The sequence below is a fragment of the Rhipicephalus microplus genome, chromosome 6, assembly GCF_043290135.1.
Source record: "Rhipicephalus microplus isolate Deutch F79 chromosome 6, USDA_Rmic, whole genome shotgun sequence".
NCBI classification, from domain to species: Eukaryota; Metazoa; Arthropoda; class Arachnida; order Ixodida; family Ixodidae; genus Rhipicephalus; species Rhipicephalus microplus.
The window spans coordinates 31,444,348-31,461,244 of NC_134705.1; the positions used below are offsets into that span (position 1 = coordinate 31,444,348).

At 45.2% G+C, this 16,897-nt stretch overlaps 1 protein-coding gene across 1 annotated transcript in view; it reads left to right on the top strand.

Annotated features, from left to right (window-relative positions):
* The window catches only part of LOC119167688 (nuclear exosome regulator NRDE2), a 370,836-nt gene that overhangs the window by 139,000 nt on the left and 214,939 nt on the right, over positions 1 to 16,897 (top strand). The window contains exons 5-6 of the mRNA XM_037419210.2: positions 5,101 to 5,321; positions 11,933 to 12,140. Coding sequence (XP_037275107.2) covers positions 5,101 to 5,321; positions 11,933 to 12,140 — 429 coding nt within the window. The remainder of the gene's footprint in view (positions 1 to 5,100; positions 5,322 to 11,932; positions 12,141 to 16,897) is intronic.

Below are 16,897 nucleotides of genomic sequence, written 5' to 3' on the forward strand. Positions count from 1 at the left end.
GACTGACTCGTCAAGTGCGCCGTATTTATTTGATTGCAACATCTATGCCCCTGGATGCCGGAACGGTTAACTAATCTTATCACACTGACAGCTTTCTGCACCTACTGTGTACTTCGTGCGTGATCAGAGGCGTTGCATGCTGTCTGTACCTCGTCTGGTTAGACACTGCAGCCCCCATGATTGGCACCCACCAAGCAACAACATCATGTGGTGACATCATACGTCATGCATCTTGGCTTGTTTGATTGGGGCAGGGCATCAGATCAGAAGCCACTTTTTGTTTACACACAAGAAAACCTTCAAGGCAAAAGGAGAAGAATGCAAAAATAAAACAAAAAGGCAGAGTAAAATTCTGTACTGTATCATGACGCTTCGATGGCATGATGTGCCAGGTGCCTGGCAGAATCTGACTTGTTTCAGATTAATGTACATACAGTAAAACATCATTATTTTAAAGACTTTGGGGCTGTGAAAAACCTTCTAAGGGGACTTTTAAAATCAACAAAACATACAAAATGGGGGATGAAAGGAACCTTAATTTACTGCAAATAAAAATTAGAGGTTATTGTTTGCTGTCTGGGCTAGTTTGCGGCTACAAGGGTTGTATTTTGCACCAATACCCAATATCAATTTTGTAGCAAACCTATGGAAAGAGTCGCCCTTTAGAGCTTTAAGGCAGTGTCATGTGGCAATTGTGAGGATTCATAGGCGAAGCACTTCGTCGGGTTTCTCAAAACTTTTGGTTGGAGTCTAAATCATCTCCCAGTGAAGCACTTCAGCCTTTTTGTTTTCGGTAAAAAAAAAAAAAAGAGAGCTTTCTGTAATGTAGGTAAGACGTGCATTGCTGGGCAGAGAAAAAATGAGTGTGTGAGGGACAAGAAGTTGACTGAGATTTGAACACGCCAGCAAATTTATTGATTATTTTGAAGGTGTGGTAATAAATGTTCTTTCTTTTTAGCCGGAGCTGCTTGTACATAAGGCAGATGGGCCGCTGTATTATTCATACATTAATGGAGATCATTGATCAGGGCTTCGCCAACTAATCTGTCTTTATGTTGCTGCAAGTGTAAATGCACACTAAAAGTTAATGCATGAATACTTTTCTACAGGCCCAGGATTGAAGAAATGCATCTGGTGGTTGAGGCTAAGCGTATCGAAAATAATGGAAGTGCATGCCTGAACCAGCCATCAAGTGTCTTGCTTTAGGAATTCAAATGCCTGGATAGTAATGTCTTACATAGACTCCCCAACCCCTCCCGCGTGTGCCAGGTTAACTCCTGGCTGGCGCATGGGTCGATAAACTTTTGTGCCTGTTTTTTTTTTTCCGATTCCGTGCCTTTTCAGTTGGTAGTTGGTGTATGTGGTCTCCTGCGTCTGTGATCATAAACAGATACAGTAAAACCTGACTAATTCGAACTTGGTTATTTCAAAATCTCATTTAATTTGAAATATTTTCGTGGTCCCGTATTTTCTAATGCAAGTCTGAGCGGATAATTTGAAGCGGTGGTCAGCATCAGTTCAGTGAATCCGAAAACTTTAGAGGCCTTGTGCTAATTCTCGATCCCTATTTCACCGCAAATTTGTGGAAACAATGGCACTTAAAAACCACAAGGCAATGCAATATAGTAATACTAAAGAGTGGCAGCTCAAGCACTCCAGTGGAGCTACTTCCAGGAAAAAAAATGGAAAAGAAAGACTGGGCAGATCCCACATATTTTGGGAATCGATGCTATGCAAAGCATGTGGATGGAAGGTGACTGTGTTGTAATTTTTTTACTGAGTGACACCATTATTAAGTGGCGCTAAAGATATGTACAAATGCATACATAGACATACGTTAAACACCCACATAAGTTTTATATGACAAGTTGTTTACAGCTGTGTAACTATGCCTACAGCGACATGAATATTAGCAACACTTCAAGTGGTAAGTTCATATGAAGCGCTGGTGTTCACGAGGGTGGTAGCCTTGGGCATTACTACACAAATAAACTTCAGCGCATGGCACCCACACAGATAACCAGATGTGACGGTGGTATGAGAGGATTACACATTTCCACATGTGTTTGTTTCAGTTTAGTTGTATTTGGTTTATGGGGGGGCCCACAAAGACTGCCAGCAATGCTCGGCGCAGATTACGCTTCAGTGTTCAAAAAGCTTAATGATCGTAGCAGATCATTTTGTCAAGATTTTGCACAAGACACGAGCACTCAAGCTTGTTCCAGAGATTGCACGACCACCATTGATAAGACTTGAAAGGGCGACGTGTGATGTATAAAAAAAGGTGCATCGCAACGGTGATCAGTTGATTGACGGCCAACGCCCCATTTGCTGCTAGTAGTGCCAGTGAGCTTCATCGATTTACCAAGACCCAGATCACTCGCAGGCGGCCCGTGGATGCCTCGACTCATAGGCAGCTGTGTCACACGCACGTGATCTAAAAGTCTCGAGCCAGCCCGAGCGGCCTCGGGCCATCTGCGCGCTTGATGCTGGCTGCATCCACTGTGGCGTCTGCTATGCCTGGCTATGCCGTCTGCTCCTTCCATAGCTGTGACACAGGCCACAACGCTGACCCAATTCCAACCTAAACAGTAAGTTGCATCACAGTAGAAACAAGTGTAATTCACTACCTAATAGCAGTTAGGTAGTGAAATATACTTATTTCTATTGTGATGCAACTTGCTGTAAGTGAACTACTCGAGCGCGTGTGCATCGTAGACCGGTGTGGTAGTTCCACCGCTGTTTCTCCTAGCGAGTATAACGCGTCTTTTCCCGACCTTCGGGAATACGCACATCCTCCAAGTAGCTCAGAACATCGATGACAAGAACTGGGTGCGCAAACAATGCGAAGTCCAGAAACATGCGAGAAGCGGACAGAAAAGCAAAGAGAGAGCAAGAGGACGTCAAAAATTTCTGTGTCTTACTTAAGATGGTCGCACTGGCATGCGCACCGTGCTGCCAGCTGCCCGAAAGAAATCGTTTGGACGGTTCCGGGCCGCCCGCAGGCCGCCAGGCAAGCAAAAAACGAACATGCATCCGAGCATAGAGTTTTATACAATAATGTATGAAATTCTATGCGTCCGAGCGATCCCGGACCAGTGGGCAGAGCTTCCAGTTGGTTCCCAAGAAAAACGAATGCGTCGCCGGCGTCCGGGGTCGTATGGAGCCGTCCGGGACGTGTAAATTGATGAAGCTCAATGTGTATTGCTGTACTCTGACTTCCCGTATACCGGCCACAAGTTTGGTCTAATAAAATTTTAATCTTGGACATACAGTCTGCTGTCTTTGTCAATGTCACGAGCACATGACAATATGTGAGGTTTATTATTTTATCCGAGTACTGTAACCACAGTAGATGTTTGATGAACTTTTGGCTTGATTTGAAAAGTAGTTCCCAGACCTGGCATGGCTCTGTGGTAAAATACTTGACTGAAACGCAGAATGCTGGTTTTAATTTTTACTGAGACCCTGACATTCGTTATTTGCATACGTATGTTGGGTCAACGCTGCAGATCTCGGATTTTTCCTAATGCTCACGTGTTAAAATTACTTATGTCTGTATTTGCCGCTCCTGCGCAGATATAAACTGTCAATCACCTGTGGCTAATACCAGCATACCAGTGGCACATACTTGGCTCTGGATATGTGCCACTGTTCGACGAAAGTGTTTGACGATGTGCGCGATGGGGTAGTGACATTATTCATGTGATGACCAGCGAGTCATATTCGTCAAGCCATCTTACCCTCCCAACCTAACTTTGGTTTACCCCAAGTGAAGAAAGTGATCATAAGAGCACCCAGGCTAGGCGGATGGACGGACAAATGAAGGGACGCTCAAAGTGCCTGCAGTACACAAAGAAATGCTTCACATTTATAAACAGTCTCGTGGTCAACTGAAATGTGTGCCTGCGGAAAATGAGGCGTGCTTCTCTGCAACACAGTGGTGATGTGCAGGCAGCATGTCGCACACTTCTCACGACGTCAGCGCGTCATGATTTACCCATTTTTTCTGGGAATATGAAGAAATATATAAAGGACAGTTTTTTAGAATTCCCGATGTGTGGGAACCACTGATTGCCGGTTGCTCCAGAAATTTTCGCACTTGCTTTGCTGGTACAGTGCTTGCCTGCAACATCCACTTTGAAAGCTCAATGTTCATGTTTTCCTGCCAAAACAGATCACAAATTTCGTCACATTGGCCATTATTATATCCTTTATTTTAACAAAAAAATGGGTGAATGGCCTGCTGTCTTCTTTTCTACAGGCACACATTTCAGTGGTGATGACGACAGCTTTTTCTTTTTGCGGTGGGAGCAGCGAGGCCCATCTTCCCCTTTTGTTTGCGGTGAAATTGGGATGAGGTACGGTATTACTGAAAAACATAAACCTTGATGTTGCAAACCAGCATGCCCAGCAAATGACCAGCCCAGATTACTTCGAATAATTTCAAGTTCTTTTACTTTTTGTATGTTGCACTAATTTGAAAACCCACTTAATTACAGATTTCTCATGATATCAGTGAATCAGAATTAACGAGGTGTTACTTTAAATGTGTAAAAGCACTTTCTCTTAGGCAAGCTGGGGTCTTTGTTCGCTAAACATGTTATTCCTGGCGCAGAACTTGAAGCATGAAGGAAGGATTAAGAAGAGACAGCTTCTCTGTAACGTCTTTGTCTAGAGATAGAAAAAGTTAAGTATGGACGAATATAGTAAGTTAGAGGTTCGGAAAGAATTTGAAGTGAAGATTTGATCTGATAATACCGAATGGAATAGGGCAAATATATGATGTAGCATTAAGAAACATTGGCTTTTTTATTATAACCCAATCGATTTGCACAATATTTTCAGGAATGGAAACTAGACATGTGTGAATATCACTTTTTTGGTTCCAATTGCAGTGGGAGCAACTCTGAGTATTAGCAAGATTTGTATGGCAGTAGGCTACAGGTTATAAGTGTACAGTACATTATGTTTCGAAATTTCCTATGCTTAGTGCATATATCTATAAAAATATTATGTCTTTGCAATCATTTGGCATGTGCCACTGTGGACGTTCTTGTCCACTCATGTGCCTTGCGCTCAAGAACATTCGTGTGGCAGGGGAGGTCGTCGAAAGAAGGTGCTCCGCTACTGGCACCCCAAGGCCTTCCCATCTTCCTGCGTGGCCAACCTTGCCCAGCCAAGGCTGTCCTTCGTTCACAGTGAACGCAACTTGGTGTATGTGCCTTTGCGAGACCCTCGAGCCCTACCTCGGACAGCAGATGTCGACGGTGTTGACCCCCTGCGCATCCACGATGCTTCAACCCGTAACTATTTGCAAGGCAAGTTGAGTCTCTGATGATCTGTGGAGATCGCTGGTGTGCTAGCTGTATGAAAATTACATTTGTTCAACTTATGAATAATCTCTGGCATACCGTACAAAAGGGTTATTCAGCAGCAAAAGTCCACTTTTCTTTTACTTACATTTTTAACCGTTAGATAGACAAGTCACGTACGTGTTTCAAACAGCTGTCAAGCAGCAGACTGCAGTTTTTAGCCCTTGAAAACCACTACAGATGTATTTGTAAAAATAAAGAAATATAAAATAGCTAGCAAATAGCTAGCAAAGGAAAGGTGTGCTCGTCATTCCTGTAAGCGACCTTTTATTGCGACCTCGTTCAACGAGAAACGAGAGCAAGTGCCAAAGGTGTTTGCTGCTCGCCTCTTGCAGAACAGATGAAGTGTTTTTTATCTCTCTATCTCTCTCTGATCGTTGCCAATGCTTTATGCTTCATGCATTATGCTTTGTTAACCAATTTTTCGCATTTTTACTGAGATCAGCTTGTATTATCCACCAGCACCTGCACACCTAAATTATGCGTCGAGCTGTCTGATAACATTATCTTTATTTTATGCATCGAGCTGTCTGATAACATTATCTGTTTCTTAAAAGGAGAGACGATCCCTCTACCCCTGACTTCTTGAAAAATCCCCCTCCCCCTCATCGTCGAGAACCCTTATGCCATGGTTTCACATCAACAATTTCTCTTGTGCCGTGTGCATGGCGCAAAAGATGCAATGGCAGGGTCGCTGCGCCCCTACCGTGGACGGGTGGCGAAACATAGTCAGAAGCTTTTCCATTGTATTCGGGACGGTTGATAAGGTTGTAAAAAAACAAGCGCGCGCAGGTGCAGTCTAGCCGGGCCGTGTAAGAGTGTTCCACACTTGCTGTAATGGCAATAGATGGTGCCGGCTGAACCTTCCAGATTTAAACAGGGTAAGCGAAAATATTGAAAAAAAAAAGTATTTTTTTTTTCTTTTTGCATTAGTTGAAATCTGCAGTCTTTTCTGAACCAGAATTGGTCACTTGTTTAGTATATAATGAGGCGTTTTAGAGTGGCACTCTTTTATAAAACAGGAGAGCGGTCACGACACGTCAAGTGGTAATGGCGGAACTAGCCTGAGTACCCAGCCAACCAAACGTCGTCTTCTTCACCGACTGAGTCATACCCCCTGCCTTTCTGAGTAGCACTCATCTTCTTCACTACAAGTACAAATTTTTCTCTAAGAATGACATAATTCAAAACTTGTGCGGTGGGCTGCCATGCTCTATTCTTACGTACCAAGAGATTCCTTGCAGTTCAAGCATCGTAGCCTTATGGAAAAGTTACAGTTTGCAAGCTGGAGTGCATTTAACATATCCAGAAAAGAACCGGCCCAGAACAGCGAAAACGAAAGAAAGCAGGTCGAGAAATCTATATCTGGTCGAGGACATCTTAGTGGTGTCATCATTGGCAAGCACCAAAACTATTATTGTTGGGCCAATAAAAGAAATGCACAAGGTCCACATGTTTTCAAATGACATCAAAGGATACCAATCAATCCCACGGCCTTTGCTCAAAGGATGCCGAAACTTGGTGTGAACAGTAACTTGGAAGATGAGGGAAACGGATTTGAAACATAAAGTGCACTTGATCCATCGTGAACATTCAGAACGACAAAAAGAATCGGGAAGCACTTGCGGTGAACAGCAGTTTCAGAAGGCTTAAAAAAAAACAGTTGAGCCACTAGAGACATCACAGGAAAGCGCAACTAGGGCGGACGAGAACGGGGGTATCGAAGTGTCGGCGGCAACGAAAACTTTTGCAGGTGATAGGAACGAGTCGAGTGAAGCAGCGTCGCATAACGGCGCGAACTCCACTTCGGCGCGAGCACAGTCGATGACGGCATGATGAGTGCAGAGAAAGTCCCAGCCTAATATAATGTCATGGGAGCACTGTGGGAGCACTACAAACTCGACGACATATTGTCAGCAATAACGACACGTGCTGTGCGTGCAGCAAAAGGGCGAATCCGTTGCTCGCTCGCAGTGCTCAAAACGAAGTTGCGAAGAGGCATTGTGGCTTTTTTTAGTCGACGGCAAAGTTTTTCAGTCATTACAGACACTGCGGCACCAGTATCGACCAATGCAATAACAGGTATATCTTCAACGGAGACAGCAACGACGTTGGACGGCGAAAAACAAGGTCTTGTGGAGTTCGAAAGAGCTGCAGTTCTTGCCCCCGGAACTGCGGCTCCTAGTTTTCCTCAGAGACAGGGCGAGTTCGACATAGCATAGGGGAAAAGGAACGGCGTTGAGGTGAGGGCGACCGGTGTCTGTTGAAGTTACAGCGAGGTGAAAATGTGTCCATGGTGGCAGTCTTGCCATATACAGCAGGCTCCAGTCGTGGTGGGAAATCATAATTGTAGGGCCTGACGTCGTCACACAGGAAAAACTCACGCCGTCGACAAAATCAAGCCACGTTACCCGCAATTCCACAGGCGAAGCATGTGGGGCGGTTATGTTGAGTGCGCCAAGGGTTCTGAAAGCGTGGAGGTGGTGGTCGGGAGAAAGGACGGGGCAGCCTGGTACATAGGCTCAGTCGGTACGACAAAGGGGCGCGTGGACGTAGGCGTTCGCGACAAAGAAACGTGGCCGTTCGCGATAGGCGGACGTCGGGTTTTGTTCAGTGCTTAGGCAAAGGTCAATGGAGCAGCCACAGGTGGTGCGTGAGCTGTTGGTAGCGCCTCTGACGCTTGCTCCTGGACTACTCGCTGTATTGATGGTGCTAAAGTAGATGGGGCATCTTCGGAGGTATAAGGCACGAGGGACATCTGGCGTGCGACCTCCTCTCGTACAAATTGCTTGATCTCAAGAAGCAAAGTGGTGTGGTCTATAGCAGTGCCAGCCGACGTTAAAACGGAGATTGTTGCACATGGCGCGCTGGCACGACGAGTGGTGTCACGCTGTTTCCAGAGCTTATCATAGCTCTGACAAAGTTGGATCACTTCCGCTACCATTCGCGGGCTTTTGGCGACAAGCATCTGAAATGCGTCGTCAGTCACGCCTTTCAAGATGTGTTTGATCTTCTCGGCTTCTTTCATGGCCGAGTCGACACGCCGGCAAAGGTCGACCACGTCTTCGATATAACTGGTGTAATTCTCACCATTCTGCTGAGCCCTAGTACGCAAGCGCTGTTCGGCCCGTAGTTTGTGAAGCGCTGGATGGCCAAACAAGTCCACAAACGTCGTTCGGAAGGCCGACCAGGTGGGGAGGTCTCTCTCGTGATTACGGTACCACAGACTGGCGACGTCGGTCAAATAAAATTGGACGACAGTAAGCTTGTGCGCATCGTCCCACTTGTTGTGCTTGCTCACCCGGTCGTATTCGTCGAGCCAGTCTTCCACGTCTTTGTCATAGGTTCCACTGAAGCTAGGCGGATCACGTTGCCGAAAGGAGCCGAAGCAGACAGGAGCTACAGTAGTTGGAGCCGAGGCGGCCGCCTGCTGATCATCGTCCGTGGACAACGTAGCAACTGGAGGCAACGTACGGTTTCGCAATTCCAGGATTAGGCGTTAGCCAGCACTCTCCACCAATTATAATGAGGCGTTTTAGAGTGTCACTCTTTTTTGTAATATAAAACAGGAGAGCGGTCACGACACGTCAAGTGGTAATGGCGGAACTAGCCTGAGTACCCAGCCAACCTAACGCCGTCTTCTTCACCAACTGAGTCATACCCCCTGCCTTTCTGAGTAGCACTCATCTTCTTCACTACAAGTACAAATTTTTCTCTAAGAATGACATAATTCAAAACTTGTGCGGTGGGCTGCCATGCTCTATTCATACGTACCAAGAGATTCCTTGCAGTTCAAGCATCGTAGCCTTATGGAAAAGTTACAGTTTGCAAGCTGGAGTGCATTTAACATATCCAGAAAAGAACCGGCCCAGAACAGCGAAAACGAAAGAAAGCAGGTCGAGAAATCTATATCTGGTCGAGGACATCTTAGTGGTGTCATCATTGGCAAGCACCAAAACTATTATTGTTGGGCCAATAAAAGAAATGCACAAGGTCCACATGTTTTCAAATGACATCAAAGGATACCAATCAATCCCACGGCCTTTGCTCAAAGGATGCCGAAACTTGGTGTGAATTCAACAAAGCCCAGTTGAATGGTGAATCATTTGTTCATAGAGAACATCTTTCAGCATCTGTTATTGAGGCTGCTAAGCCAAATAATCTGGAACCTAATAAAAAGGACGTGGCTGTTTTATATTTCTTTCACTTTAACGGAACAACACCCAAGCATAAGACACACAACAGCCGGTACTAATAGTAACAAAACACTTTTACACAAACCACATAAACTGACACACATAAGCAAGTTAGTCCAAGCATAATCAAAACAGTCTCACCGGTGAGCACCACTACTGACGCGAGAGACTGTTTTGAGAGACAAGCAGAGGCCAACAGATGTGAGCATGAGAATGAGGGAGAGTGACACTCAGGTGTATGCACGACGAAGCAGGTAGGTGCCATAGACAGGGCCAATGAAGTGAGGCAGTCTTCTACTCGGATGCGCGGACTAGGGACTACAGGCACTTGTGCACTTGGACACTCGGGCCTACATTCGACAGTGGACTGGGTGGCTGTGGTAGCTTCCCGCTGGCTCTGTCCACTGTCAAAGTTGAGGCCAGGCGAAGCAGGCCATTGTGACTCTTGACCTCTGCCGGGAATTCGGAACAAACCGCCTTTCCCTCTTGATCCCAAATGAACACCCTCTTAGCAACCACGTGCCACTCCACTCCATGTGACCTAAACCCTCCTTCGTATCCACCCGCAGCTTTTCTTTCTCTTTTGCACCTCTCTAGCTAACCGTGGTGGTGCATTCTTGCATGTACCCCACTGTTCTCATTGTTGTCTTTCACCACTTCACACGCAAGGGGACTACAGACCTTTAGCGCCCATATCACATCACAATGCCTCCACAGTAAAACTCAAAACCTTAACGAGTTGTTGTGTTGTGTGGTTGTTGTGTGGCTCTAGAAAAATATTTTTCTCAGGCACAAACACCGTAGATATGCACTCCTGAGGCTGTGTCCACTTTTAATGATGGCAACATAGCCCGTGTGAATGTGCTGAACTATTTTAAAATTTCGCCAGGGCACTGCACAGTGCAGGGCGTACGCATCCTTGAACTGCATCGGTAGTACTGTGCTCACACGGCTGCATAGCAGGCAACATATGAGGCTTGCCAGACAAGGTGATTCAACACAAAAAGAAAAAATTATATTGGTGATGACACTGATGAGTAGTTGGTTGGTGCCTATTGAACGAGTCCTTCAATTTGCTGTTATGTCGTACTTTTGAAATATTGCAATTTTTCAACTTTAAATGCGATTATTTCAAAACATGCTTTTTTGTACTTATGTTCCTCCTTCTCAGCAACCACAGTATCTAGAACCATAGATCTCAGCCAGCATTTGGATTAAGTAGTAAGGAATATGCTGAGGCATATTTATTGTTGTGTGAGAAAGTGCTCGTCTGCAACATGACATCTAATAGCTATTTTAAATTGATAATTAGGTATCTAAAGTAAAACATTTACAAAAGCTGAGCATTGCCATTTTCAGTGCTAAAATCTGCTTCAGTAAGAAGAGGAATGGCTCATGATCACAATGACAGTAAAATAATTACTGCCATTTCTATGGTTATGGGGAAAAAAGTACATGAACTTCACCTAAAATACATGGCGGCTATACAGTTTACCCTGTTCTCTTAAATGCACATATATACAATACAATATGGACAGAGGGATAACTACCACTGTAGCTCAGTGATAGAGCATCGAATGCGTTACTCGAAGGTCGCAGGTTCAGATGCTGCCGGGAGCAAGTTATCTTTTCGTCCACTTTTGTTTCTTCACATTTACATTACAATTACTTCCAATAACATGCTCTATACTTTCCCTGAAATTATTGTGTTTGTTCTCATTATAATGGTGTACCTAACAAGGAAAAGAAGTCCTTAAGTTTACACGGGCTCTTTTATGTAGCTTCTCATTTGAGGAACTGATATCCAACAAATCAAATTCTGATTTAGCATTGGAGCGGCAATAAGAAGGTGGAATCACCGCTAGACTCACCTGCAGCAGAGAAACCAGTGTGCTCTTCCAAAGTGAAAGTGAACTGCTTGTGTGAGCCGACTGAAGAAAATAAAATGGTTTTGGACACGGTCGGTATGCACTGCAGTGCTGCAATGCACTTTCTGTGTTAACTGAAATGCAAAATAAGTAAGGCACTACTGTACTTGATGGATCAGTTCCCGAGATGTGCTAAAAGAAAGTCTTTTGGGGCTCGTAATAGATATTTTTGTGGTTGCAATACCCATTGTACTTGAGATCTGCAATGGAAAATGTAGTATGGGGTATTGAAAAGTTGTGGCAAAGACGCTGCCAGAGATGTGAACTGGTTTGTGGCACCAGTCAGAAGACAAGCATTTATTTTTCGCTTGGCTAGAGAGGAAGGAGCATTCACATTCTGGCTTGCATCCAGTTCGGCAAATGCTTGAATATTTGTGTTGTCTCCATGTCAAGTTGCCACACGGCAGTGGTACAGATTCTGCTTCCTACTCAGGGCTTGGGGCACAAGAAGGCACGGAGCAGCAGCCAACCACAGAGCTGCTCTCCCTTCTTTGTCCTGAAGCGGCAGACAAGCACCGCATGCTCACCCGTCGACTGCGTGAAGCACCAGAGGACGAGCGTGCCTGGTTGGACCTGGTTGCCTTCCAGGACGAGTATGTGGCGGCCATGGAGGAGGCCTCCGGAGTGTGCCGCACTGTCGGGTCAGTCACCTCTTCCCAGGTTTTCGAGGCAGGGCCAACAGTTGTTATCAATTCTTTGTGTCCACTGCACAAAGACAGCCAGAATAGGGTTGTTTGTTCATAATTAAAATTGGCAGCATGCTACTAAGAAACACGAAAAAATGTTGCTCTAAGAAGCACAAAGATGAAAGCACCGGTCCCACTCATTAGTGCTTATTATTGCATGATTCTTTATTTTGTAATATTTTTTGTAGCATACTGCAAATTTCAACTGCCACCAAAAAATGTCGTCCTGTCGCTGCATGTTCCCTAATCTCTTCATATATCCCGTTCCTCTGCTGCCCTACAATGCCTCTCCCCAATACGTCTAGAAGTTCACTTATGGTGGTGAATATTCTTGTTTAATTTATACAGTGAAGTTTTGTAGCTTGTGAAAGTGTGATGTCATTATAAATGATGCAGAGAACATGCCAGATTGCACGAGTGTTATTTATTGGCTCTCTGTGCTATTGACGTATCGCTGGGTGTTGGTTTCTGGTTGATGTGCGCATCGTGTTGTGGTAAGGACTTCAGCGTCTAGTGGCATCAGTCTCCTCATGTCTTTTTCATAACGACCAGCTTGCTGAAAACCACCTGGTTTTGGGCTGGACTTCAACTTACTCTCATATCGCTGCCGATGTTTGGCTGGTGATCATGAAGTTTGGTATCTTCAGGCCACATCAGGGCCATGCAAAGAAGGCTATGGTGAGCAGGGACAATGACTGGCTTCTGTTTGGGCTCTGCATGGCTATAGGGAACTGATGCTCAAGTTTGCGGAGCAAGGACAACAGCGTACCTGGCCCTGGCGGCGAGCTTCAGAAAACTTGAGGAGAGACGTGGGAGAGGTCGCAGGCGAGTCAGTGTGTTTCGCCGAAATGGGAGCGCGTTTGTCAGGCGTGCTACGTGTTCTGCTTTCGGTGTGGGGAACTTTAGGCGCCGTGCTGTCAGCTTGGCGTGCTAAAACGAGACGCTTGCTGTGCGAAGTTGCCTTTCCGCGATGGAAGAAGCGGCCCCACAAAAGTGTTGATGAGATCCGTGACATTGTTGTGTTTTGGTCTATCATAAAAGTGCAGACAACACCAAGGGACGCTCTCCACGTGTGAAGCTTTATCAGTTTCCCCAGCAAGTCACAGCCGGCGAACACAGCCGAGTTCGTGAAAGATAGAGCAAGCATGACACAAGAGCCGGAAAAAAAACAACAAAAAAAATGAGGCGAGCACGTCAATTGACTCGCTGTGGTTAAACTTCAGCTCGCTGCTTTGTGGCGACGTCAGCGGGTCATGCATCCACTGCATGAAGACATGACTCTAAACTTTTCGGACATTTTAAGGCCATGACCATGTAACTTTAGTTTTTGTTTATTTTTTTAGCACGCCGCAAATGTTTGCACATTACACTACATGGCTGCTACTGCTAGATACCACATCAAAAGAACAAATATATGGTTTTCGTAAACGTCAACACAGTACATCGATAGAGTACGCGACTTCATGTCGGCAGAATGGAACTTACCTCAAGGCATACGTCGTACACGGTATTATCACGGAGGACCCAAGAAAGGCATTTTGCGGTGACTCGGGCGTCCTTATTTTACATTGTCTGCTCCAAATCATAAACTTAACTAACGAGTTTTACTCGTTTTGTTCGATTTGGTTCTCGGAAGTGCTTGTCCAACTCGGAGATCTTTATGAAGCCGCACGGCAGGCGGTACATTGTGAGTTGACTCAAACGCAGCGCGGGCTCTCTGCACGAGCACGTAAGCGAGCAGCAGCGCATCGGAGGAGAGAGAAAACGCACAGTATACATCCCCGATTTCTACTTTTCTACCAAAGATGGCACTGCCTGTCCAGAGTCGTAGCCCCTCCATGCGTTGCTTTGGCTTCCTACACAAGGTCTTTCCTACGCTGTATGAACACTATCAGTACTTGTGTTTTTTCGTCGGTCTAGCTCATCATCGTCATCCCTCACTCACTGTCAAAAAAAACTCACTGTCTCACTGTCAGAAAAAAAGGCCTCACTCACTGTCAGGAAAAGGCCTCATCTGTATTTTGGCAATCAACCCGACCCTGTACTCGCTACACCCTCATTATTCTTGTAATTGCTTTAATCTCATTTGTCCGTCTAACTTCCTGCCTTTTTGACTTCATAACAGTTTCCTGCCATGACTGTCCCATTTTCTGTTTTGTGACTATGCATGTGCATAAAGTCTGAAGAATGGAGAAACACCTTGATTTGTACTCAACATTAGGGATTGGTTAAATGAAGATTTTGTGAGTTGACTTTATCAGAGTCTTCACATCAGTTTTGCCGGAGCGAGCAGTGGGCTTACAGAAAACATTTTATTTGTGACAAGAACATCCAATTGGTCCTTGACAAGTTAAGGTAGCTTCTTTTTATTTTGTGGTCTTCACAAAACAAGTGGCAGCACTATTTCTTGCTTATGATGATCACTGGCCTTGCAATTGACCTTGTTGGTGAGGTAACAGTCTTTTTTAGCGTAAGCTACATTGGCTGAGGTGGAGCACTTCGGCATGGCATAGCTTATTGAGAGCTGTGCTGCACATGCCCGAGGAGCAGTGACGTCACACGGCACACAGCTGGTGGGCCCGAGAAGGCCTGGAAGCTCCTGAAGTGATGTGTCACTAGTGGGCTCACTCACTAGGCCATCTGTTCATTTGTCTATCTCGCATCCGTCCATCCATCTTTCTGTTTGTCTGTAGCTCATGCTACATATATCCTCGCATAGTTGAGCTCAGCCACTGCTAATTTTTTTTCTCCCAAGAAAGTATAATAATGAAGCAAAAAGTAGAGTCCTCAGATTAATGTGTATAGAACGCTGGTACATGACATAGGCGACTTCAGGTCCTGCATAGTCTTGCTGAGTGTTTCTAATGTCTTTGAAAATGAACTCGTAGTCTGGAGCGCCAAGACGTTGAATCACTCTGTATGACCCATGGCCCGGAGCATCACCGAAAAAGTTTATACTGAGACCACATTGGCATATCTCTGTCCAGATTATATCTGTGCGCTGCCACGCCACGTTGCTGCCACCACTCTTTTTTGGTCACGCCACTCGCAACGTTGCCAAAATCCCGAGAGTCATCACACCACCGCCGTGCAGTAATGATGGCACACTGCCGTTATTCTTTTATTTTAACCGAAATGGGGCATCTGGACATAGAATACATTATTTGATTGTTAGAAGCTCGATGCCCTCCATTTCCAGTTCTTCTTCAACATCACTTTGATGCCACAAAGTTCTCATAGCTCTCAACTAAAATTAGAAGAACAAATGTGCTTCAACCTTGCAGGGGAGAAAATAGGAAAGCACGCGCTCAGCATCTATATGCCAACTTCCTTTCAAAGTGCTACTTTTTCAGGCACAGTTACCGTCATGCTCTCTTCGCATTTCCGTTATCTTGCTGAGCTGATGAAAAAAAAAAAAACATGAAAATTCACAAACGAGCGCACCTAGCGTCCACAAACCAACCTCCTCAGATGGCACCTTGCCCTTGCGCTCCATAATCTGGTCAGTTTTGAGCATTCCTGTTTCATATTCTAAGGCTGGCACTTATCCTGGATCTGTCCCCCAAGCTGACTGTCTATTTCGGCCACAGCTGACCAGCTGCAGTTGTGAGACAGGCACCCCCCTCATTTCCAGTTTCTTCTTCCACAGCATTATCTTTATGTAATGAAGCTTTCACAACTCTAAACACTGATGAAAGAGGCAGAATGCAGTTCAACTAGACAAATGCAGCGTCTACACATACGCTTTTGGGCGTACATCTTTTAGGACGTTTGTAAATTGTGGTCCCGTGAGCAATTTAATTAGGTTTAAAGAGGTCTTGCAACACTTTTTCAAGTAGCCATGGAATGGATTCACTAGAAGAGCTGGTCATTGCATTGATTCACCGCTGCAAAAATTTTTACCAGCGTAATGCGTAAAGTGCAAGCGGAGTTACAAAGATTTGTAGTGGCTGCAATTGCTTTCTCTTTTCTCTCGTTCTGGGGAAAACGTTGGAAGCTAAGTTGGGAGGGATGGCACAAGGAAAGAAAGTATGTTACGTACGTGTCGTGACCTTGAGGTTTTTTTTTCTTCAAATGCGCGCCTTTTGAGCGCGTTCGCGCCGGTACCCGAGGACAAGTCATGGCCTCTCATGACGGTTCCTTAACGACTGAGCGCCCCATGCTCAATTCGGCCAGTAACTGTTACAACGCCTGTGACGAGTGAGTTTTGAGCCTTTTTTGTCACTTTTCGAGGGAAGAGAAAGCAATTTAGCTAACTTTGAGAGTTTATTGTGAATTCCTGGCCACATGCTGCGCTATATTATTTGGCTCACATGTTCCCTGGAGCCTTGATCAGCAGCATTTTCTGACCATGCTCAAAAAGCGTTTCAGGGCCCCTTTTAAGCGAGAAAACAGCATAAAACATGGGACAGTGAAAGAGACGGATGAAGCCCTATCGGTGCAATAATGTGGCCACCTGTCCTAACACACCTGTGAAGGTCAGTACACATTTCCCGCATTGTTGTAAAAAATTTGGAAAACACTTGTCTGGAAGCTCGGATTTGACAAGTTCCTGTTTCTGTAAATTTCGTCCACTTTCTCCTTATTACTGGAATGTGCTGGCAGGTTTGGTGCATCAATGTGGTCAAGAGCAAACATCACAATTCACGGCTTTTTTGAGTAAATGAAAATGCTCTGCCGAAATGGGCTGTAGACATCTCCTTCAGTCGAAC